The following is an 8,639-nucleotide window of genomic DNA, read 5'->3' on the forward strand; positions in this document are numbered from 1 at the left end:
AAAAAAAAACAAAAAACAAAAAACCAAAGCCACCTGGTTTTAAAACAGCTGGAGAGCGTAGGCACTGGTGGCTCACGCCTGTAATCTTAGTGACTCAGGAGGCTGTGATCTGAGGGTCATAGTTCAAAGCCATCCCGGGTAGGAAAGCCCATGAGACTCATCTCCAATTAACCACCAAAAAGTTGGAAGTGGAGCTTGGCTCAAATTGTTACAGAGTGCTAGCTTTAAGCAGAAAAGTTCAGGGAAAGCACCCAAAACCTTGAGTTCAAACCCTTCAGTTCAATAAAATAGCTGGGGAAGGCAGGTGCCGGTGGCTCACGCCTGTAATCCTGGCTACTCAAGAGGCTGAGATCTGAGAATCAGGGTTTAAAGCCAGCTGGGGCAGGAAAAGTTGATGAGGCTTTTGTTTCCAATGAACCACCAGAAAACCGGAAGTGGCGCTGTGGCTCCAGTGGTAGAGCGCTTGCCTTGAGCTGAAGAGCTGAAGGACAGTGCCCAGGCCCAGAGTTCAAGCCCCACGACTGACAGAAAAAAGAAAAAAAATACTCTATATATTAGGCGATGGTGGATTATACTTGTAATCTTAACTACTCAGGAGGCTGAGATGTGAGGATCACACGGTTCAAAGCCAGCCCGGGCAGGAAAGTCCGTGAGACACTTATCTCCAATAAACTACTCAGAAAAAGCCAGAAGTGGTCAGTGGCTCAAGGGGTAGAGCACAGCCACAGAGAGGCTCAGGGGCAGCAGCCAGCCCTGAGTTCAAGCCCCAGGATAGGCAAAAAAGAAGAAAACAAAAACCATAAAGACAAAAACAAAAAAAATCTCAGTATATCTCCTGGTAGATCTCTGCCTTCCCCATTGAATATGGCATCATCATGTTTACGTTTTGTTTTTTTTTTGGGGGGGGTCCGGTTGTGGGGCTTGAACTCTGGGCCTGGGCGCTGTCCCTCAGCTCCTCAGCTCAAGGCCAACGCTCTACCACTTGAGCCACAGCGCCACTTCTGGCTTTTTTCTTTTGGCTTATGTGGTGCTGAGGAATGGAACCCAGGGCTTCAGGAATGCAAGGCAAGCGTTCTACCACTGAGCCACCTCCCCAGCACCTCCAACCCGGGCCGGGCCCCGCGCGGCCGGCCGCCCGCTTTCTCCCCGCAGGTCCCGGGGCTGGGGCCGATCCGTGGCTCGCCCCCCCCCCCCCCATGTCAGTGGGGTTTGGGCACGTGGCCGTCCACGTAGAAGTTGCGGGTGATCCTGGGCAGCGTGAACTCCGCCCCGTCCAGCTCGCGGGTCAGCACGATCTGGCAGCCCAGACGGGAGTTCTCCTGGAGCAGGGGCGCCATGTCCAGCATGTCGTCCTCCCTGGGGGGGGGTCAGCGGTCAGCGCGGGGACCCGCGGCTGGGGGACCCCCCCCCTCCAGGCTCACCTCTCCTCGGGGGGAGGCAGAAGGTCCAGGTGGGCCGCGCTCACGTACACGTGGCAGGTGGAACAGGCCAGGGAGGCTTCGCAGGCCCCTGGGGAGGAAGTAGAGGGGGGCGGTGAGGCCTCACTTCTGGGTTAGCAGCTGGCCCAAGCACCCCAAGGGTTTGGGGGAGTCCTGGGGGGAAGGGGGCCTAGTCCTGAGGCTTGAACTCATGGCCTGGGCCCTGTCCCCGAGCTGCTTTGCTCAAGGGTGATGCTCTACTGCTTGAGCCACAGCTCCACTTCCGGCTTTTTGGTGGCTCATTGGAGATAAAAAGCATCTCACAAACTCAGCTGTGCCGGCTGGCTCTGAATCGAAGTCTTGGATCTCCGCCTCCTGAGAGGATAGGATTACAGGCAGGAGCCGCCAGCACCGCACACAGCCCAAGGCCTTACAAAGACATGGCCTAGCGGACCCCAGGTGCCATCCACAGAGATCTGGCCATTAATTTCTGTGTAGATAAGATAGGAAGAGGCTGGGAAGGTGGCTTGGTGGTAGAGCGCTTCCCCTGCATGCATGAATCCCTGGGTTCGATTCCTTAGTACCACACACACAAAAAAAGCTGGAAGAGTGGCGCTGTGGCTCAAGTGGTAGAGTGCTAGCCTTGAGCAAGAGAAGTTCAGGGACAATGCCCAGGCCCTGAGTTCAAGCCTAGAACTGGCCCTAAATAAATAAGATGGGAAAAAATGCAACAGGTCAACAGGCACCTGTGAGGCCTTACTAGGAGCCTGTGCTGGACGCCGCGGCCCGCATCTCCCTGCTGAGCCCAGGGGCACGGTGGCTCATGCCTGTAATTCTAGCTTCTCTGGAGGCTGAGAACTGAAAACAGATTCAAAACAAGATGGGGCATGAAAGTCTGTGGGACTCTTAGCTCCAATGAACCACCAAAATATCAGAAATGGAGCTGTGGCTCAAGTGGTAGAGTACCACTGTTGAGTACAAAAAGCTAAGGGACAGCTGGGCGCCGGTGGCTCACCCCTATAATCCTAGCTAAGGAGGCTGAGATCTGAGGATCACAGTTCAAAGCCAGCTGGGGCAGGAAAGTCCTGAGACTCTCATCTCCAATTAATCACCAGAAAACCAGAAGTGGTGCTGTGGCTAGCCTGGAGCTGAAGAGCTGAGGGACAGCAACCAGGCTCAGAGTTCAAGCCCCACCACCAAAAAAAAGCTAAGGGACAGGATCTAGACCCTGGGTTTGACCCCCAGTACATACAAACACACAGGCAGGCAAACACACACACACACACACACACTAAAGTTCAAATTCCTTTACTCAGGACTTGAAATCTACTTTTCCCTCTATCATTCCATTGATTCCTATTATTTTAAATTAATTTATTTTTGTTGTAGGGCTTGAACTCTGGGCCTGGGCACTGTCCCTCTGCTCTCAGTTCAAGGCGAATGCTCTACCACTTGAGCTATAATGCCACTTCGGGTTTTCTAGTGGTTTATGGAGAAAAGAGTTTCACAATGTTTCCTGTCCGGGTTGGCTTTGAACTGCGATCCTCAAATCTCAGCCTCTTGGGCCGCTAGGATGACAGGTGTGAGCCACCGGCGCCTAGCTTTTTTTTTTTTAAAGACAGGGCTTTCCCAGGCGCAGGTGGCTCATGCCTGCAATCCTAGATACTCAGGAGGCTGAGATCTGAGGATCGCTGTTCAAAGCCAGCCTGGGCACAAAAGGTGAGACTCTTAAACCACACAGAAAACTGGAAGTGGTGCTGTGGTGCAAGTGGTAGCGTACTCACCTTAAGCTGAAGAGCTGAGGGACAGAGCCCAGGCCCAGAGTTCAAGCCCCACCACCGAAAAAAAAAAAAGAAAGAAAGACAGGCCTTTGAAGACAAGGCTGTACTGGAAGTCAAGATCTTCCCTGGGGCTGGGAATGTGGCTCGTGGTAGAATACTTGCCTAGCATGCATGAAGCACCTCACTACCACATACACAGAAAAAGCTGGAAGTAGCGCTATGGCTCTAGTGGTAGAGCGCTAGCCTTGAGCAGAAGCAGCTCAGGGACAGCACCCAGGCCCTGAGTTCAAGCCCCAGGACTCACAAAAAACAACAACACGGGCTGGGAAGTTGGTTCAGTGGTAGAGTGCTTGCCTTGCATACATGAAGCCCTGGGTTCAATTCCTCAGCACCACATAAGCAGCAAAAGCTGGAAGTGGTGCTGTTGTGTAAGTGGTAGCATGCTAGCCTTGAGCTGAAGAGCTTGAGGGACAGCGCCCAGGCCCAGAGTTCAGTCCCATGACTGACCAACAAACAAACAACAACAACAACAAAGATCTTCCCATCTCCGCTTCCGAACAGCTGGGATTACAGACATACACTACAATGACTGGCTCCACAACTACCTCCCTGATCCACCACCCAGGCCCTGCTCCTGCTGTCCCTAAAGACCGGAATGCTTGTTCTCCACTGACTCAACTTGACTGTCCCAAGACTCCCTCTCATTCTGCTTCTTTTCTCTTCTCCCTCTTAATTTAGTGCATCATTCATTGCCATAAATAACCCTGGTTTATTCCTTTTTTCGTGCGTCGGTACTAGATTAGCCACAGGTGAATCACTGTGCCTGGCTTATAACTCTCTCTCTCTCTCTTTTGGTCTTTGACCAGGACTTGAACCTGATCCTTTTTTGTTGTTGTTGTTCGTCGTGGGGCTTGAACTCTTGAACTCAGGGTCTGTGCACTGTTCCCTGAGCTCTTTTTGCTCAAGGCTAGTGATCTACCACTTTGAGCCACGGCACCATTTCTGGTTTCCTGGTGGTTCATTGGAGATGAGTCTCACAGACTTTCCTGCCTGAGCTGCCTTTGAACTGCGATCCTCAGATCTCAGACTCGTGAGGAGCGAGGATGGCAGGCGGGAGCCACCGGCGCCTGGCTTACCTGATGCTTTAGCTCACTGGCGAGCACTCATCAATTGAGCCACGCTTCCAACCCCATAAATAGTTATCTTTACCTCTAGGCCGACCTGCCTTCCTCTCTGCAACAGGTGCCAGGTACAAAGTATTACACATAATTTCACTCCCAGCCACTCAATGGAGAACAAAGAAATCACCTGGTTGGGGCTGGGAAGGTGGCTCAGTGGTAGAGTGCTTGCCTTGCATGCCTGGCCCTGGGTTCGATTCCTCAGTACCACATACACAGAGAAAGCTGGAAATGATGCTGTGGCTCAAGTGGTAGAGTGCTAGCCTTGAGCAAAAGCAGCTTAGGGACAGTGCCCAGGCCCTGAGTTCAAGCCAGAACCGGCCAAAACAAAAAAAAAAACAAAAAACAAAAAACCAAAGCCACCTGGTTTTAAAACAGCTGGAGAGCGTAGGCACTGGTGGCTCACGCCTGTAATCTTAGTGACTCAGGAGGCTGTGATCTGAGGGTCATAGTTCAAAGCCATCCCGGGTAGGAAAGCCCATGAGACTCATCTCCAATTAACCACCAAAAAGTTGGAAGTGGAGCTTGGCTCAAATTGTTACAGAGTGCTAGCTTTAAGCAGAAAAGTTCAGGGAAAGCACCCAAAACCTTGAGTTCAAACCCTTCAGTTCAATAAAATAGCTGGGGAAGGCAGGTGCCGGTGGCTCACGCCTGTAATCCTGGCTACTCAAGAGGCTGAGATCTGAGAATCAGGGTTTAAAGCCAGCTGGGGCAGGAAAAGTTGATGAGGCTTTTGTTTCCAATGAACCACCAGAAAACCGGAAGTGGCGCTGTGGCTCCAGTGGTAGAGCGCTTGCCTTGAGCTGAAGAGCTGAAGGACAGTGCCCAGGCCCAGAGTTCAAGCCCCACGACTGACAGAAAAAAGAAAAAAAATACTCTATATATTAGGCGATGGTGGATTATACTTGTAATCTTAACTACTCAGGAGGCTGAGATGTGAGGATCACACGGTTCAAAGCCAGCCCGGGCAGGAAAGTCCGTGAGACACTTATCTCCAATAAACTACTCAGAAAAAGCCAGAAGTGGTCAGTGGCTCAAGGGGTAGAGCACAGCCACAGAGAGGCTCAGGGGCAGCAGCCAGCCCTGAGTTCAAGCCCCAGGATAGGCAAAAAAGAAGAAAACAAAAACCATAAAGACAAAAACAAAAAAAATCTCAGTATATCTCCTGGTAGATCTCTGCCTTCCCCATTGAATATGGCATCATCATGTTTACGTTTTGTTTTTTTTTTGGGGGGGGTCCGGTTGTGGGGCTTGAACTCTGGGCCTGGGCGCTGTCCCTCAGCTCCTCAGCTCAAGGCCAACGCTCTACCACTTGAGCCACAGCGCCACTTCTGGCTTTTTTCTTTTGGCTTATGTGGTGCTGAGGAATGGAACCCAGGGCTTCAGGAATGCAAGGCAAGCGTTCTACCACTGAGCCACCTTCCCAGCCCCCATCATCATGTTTACTAGGGAGACTTTTTTCATTTTCATTTTTATTTTTTTACTGGTCCTGGAGCCTGCACTGGGGTCTGAGCGCTGGCCCAGCTTCCCATGTTCAAGGCCAGCGCTCTACCACTTAAGCTACAGCACCACTTCCAGTGTTCTGGTGGTTCATTAGAGAAGAGTCTCACGGACTTTCCTGCTTGGGCTGGCTTTGAACTCTGATCCTCAGATCTCGGCCTCCTGAGTTAGTAGAATTTTAGGCCTTTTTTTAGAGTTTTTTTTTTTTTATTAGTTTGTTTTTGCCAGTCATGGGGCTTGAACTCAAGACCTGGGCACTGCCCCTGACCTTCTTTTGCTCAAGGCTAGTGCTCTACCACTTGAGTCACAGCATCACTTCTGTTTTTCTTCTGTTTATGGGGTGCTGAGGAATCGAACCCAGGGCCTCATGCATGCCAGGCGAGCACTCTACCACTGAGCCACCTTCCCAGCCCTCCCTTTTTAGATTTTTACTGGTAATTTTTAGCGGTTGTTTAGAGATGGGAGTCTCTCTCTCTCTTTTTTTTGCCGTAGCTGGCTTCAAACTGTGATTCTCTGGATTTCAGCCTCTGGTGAGCAGAGATTACAGGCATGAGCCACCAGAGCCCAGGGATTATTGTCCCTCCAGAAGTCATGTCTAGCTTATATAGTGCCATCTAATGCTTAGTAAGTTTTCAGTATCCACAAAGGCGCAACATAGATGAGTGGCTACAATGAGTTAGATTTCAATCTAGGTTTCCTTGATTTTGGACCAGGTCTATTTTTTTTTTGGTCAGTCATGGGGCTTGAACTCTGGCTTAGGCGCTGTCCCTCAGCTCTTCAGCTCAAGGTGAGCGCTCTACCACTTGAGCCACAGCATTACTTTCAGTTTTCTGGTGGTTCATTGAAGATAAGAGTCTCATGGACTTTCTTGCCCGGGCTGGCTTTGAACCTTGATCCTCAGATCTCAGCCTCCTGAGTAGCTAGGATAACAGGCTGGATCAGGTCTATTGATGCTGGGGCTTGATTTTCCACTGCTAATTTGGAGTTCATCTCTATTTAGAGTTGTTATGAAGATTCAGTCAGGGGGCTCAAGTGGTAGAGTGCTAGCCTTGAGCAAGAGAAGCTCAGGGACAGTGTCCAGGCCCTGAGTTCAAGCCCCAGGACTGGCACCAGTCAGTTCATACTTTAGCTGTTTGTCTTTCTTTCTGCTGGTCGTGGGGCCTGAACTCTGGGCCTGGGCACTGTCCCTCAGCTCTTCAGCTCAAGGCTAGTAGTGGTCTAGCACTTGAGCCACAGCGCCACTTCTGGCTTTCTGTTTATGTGGGGCTGAGGAATCGAACCCAGGGCCTCATGCTTGCAAGTCAAGCACTCTACCACTGAGCCACCTTCCCAGTCGTCTTTCTTTCTTTTAACAATACCAATCTCCAATCCTGTTATCACAAGAGGCAGCTAATTAAGTGGGAATTGAATCTCCCAGCTCCCTGTGGGACACAGGACAAGAAAGGGAACAAAACACTGACAAGTGCTAGGAGAACAATAAAACATATTAGGTCAAGTGCTGTGTGGTTTATGCCTGTAATCCCAGCTGGTGGAGATCTGGAGAATCACAGTTCCAGGCCAGCCCAGACAAAAAGTTAGCAAGTTAGCAAGACCTCTGCCTCAATGGAGCTGGGCATGGTGGTTCATACCTGTGATTCCAGCTTCATAGGAGGCACACATAGGAGGATCATGTTAGGAGGTTAGCCCCATACAAAAAGCAATACCCTATTTGAGATATAACATGACTCAAGTGGTAGCATTCTTGCCTAGCAACGTCTTAAAACTTAAAAGTAATGCCAAGCTGGGTGCTGGTGGCTCACGCCTGTCATCCTAGGTACTCAGGAGGCTGAGATCTGAGGATCACGGTTCAAAGCCAGCCTGGGTAGGAAAGTCCGTCAGACTCCTATCTCCAATAAACCACTAGAAAACCAGAAGTGGCGCTGTGGCTCACGCGGTAGAGCGCTTGCCTTGAGCTGAAGAGCGCAGGGATAGTGCCCAAGCCCAGAGTTCAAGTCTCACGACTGACCAAAAAAAAAAAAAAGAAAAGAAAAAGTAATGCCAAAACAGGAAACAAACGCCAAGATACTGATATGACTGAGTTAACTGGCTAAGGAAGATGAACCTGTCAGGAAGGTGACATTTACTGAGAAGATATACCTGACGCAGGTAACAGGAAATACAAAGGTCCTGAGGTGGGAGTTTGGCTGCTAAATACATCAAGAAAGTTACTGTGTGCTCAGTACTCAAGAGTCTGGTAAACTGCAGGACTGGACTGTCTCAAAACAACCAGAAAGAATGGCAGCGTGATCTGGGCTCTTGGTAGTGGCTTACAACAACACCTGTAATCCCAGCTACTCAGGAGGCTGAGATCTGAGGATCACAATTCAAAGCCAGCTTGGGCAGTAAAGTCTCTGAGACCCTCGTCTCTGAATAAATAAGCCATTCAGAAAAGGCCAGAAGTGGAGCAGTGGCTCAGGTAGTAGAGTGCTAGCCTTGAGCAAAAGAAGCTGAGGGGAGAACCCAGGGCCTGTGTTCAAGTCCCAGGACTGGCAAAAAAAAAAGAATGGCAGTGTGCTCAGGCCCTGAAGGCTCAGGCCTGTAATCCTCACCTCGCAGGAAGCTGAGAGTAAGGGTAGCACTCCAAAGCCCGCCCAAGCAGGTAAGTCTGTGTCTCTATCTCCAACTAACCGTGGAAAAAAAAAAGCAGAGTGGAACAATCACGTGACAGAGCACAGGGGCAGCGCCCAGAAAACACACACACACACACACACACACACACACAC

General features: G+C 50.5%; 2 protein-coding genes across 2 annotated transcripts in view; both read right to left on the reverse strand.

The window, feature by feature from the left end:
* Zglp1 (zinc finger, GATA-like protein 1) overlaps positions 1-877 on the reverse strand; it is a 4,787-nt gene extending 3,910 nt beyond the window's left edge. The window contains exon 1 of the mRNA XM_013033937.1: positions 851-877. Within this exon, the coding sequence (XP_012889391.1) occupies positions 851-877 (27 nt within the window). The remainder of the gene's footprint in view (positions 1-850) is intronic.
* A 311-nt stretch (positions 878-1,188) lies between these two features.
* The window catches only part of Fdx1l (ferredoxin 1-like), an 8,744-nt gene continuing 1,293 nt past the window's right edge, over positions 1,189-8,639 (reverse strand). The window contains exons 2-3 of the mRNA XM_013033938.1: positions 1,422-1,509; positions 1,189-1,356 (exon numbers count right to left, since the gene is read on the reverse strand). Of these exons, the coding sequence (XP_012889392.1) occupies positions 1,200-1,356; positions 1,422-1,509 (245 nt within the window). The 3' untranslated portion in view covers positions 1,189-1,199. The remainder of the gene's footprint in view (positions 1,357-1,421; positions 1,510-8,639) is intronic.

The sequence above is a fragment of the Dipodomys ordii genome, unplaced genomic scaffold (genome assembly GCF_000151885.1).
Source record: "Dipodomys ordii isolate 6190 unplaced genomic scaffold, Dord_2.0 Scaffold180, whole genome shotgun sequence".
In the NCBI taxonomy this organism is placed as follows: Eukaryota; Metazoa; Chordata; class Mammalia; order Rodentia; family Heteromyidae; genus Dipodomys; species Dipodomys ordii.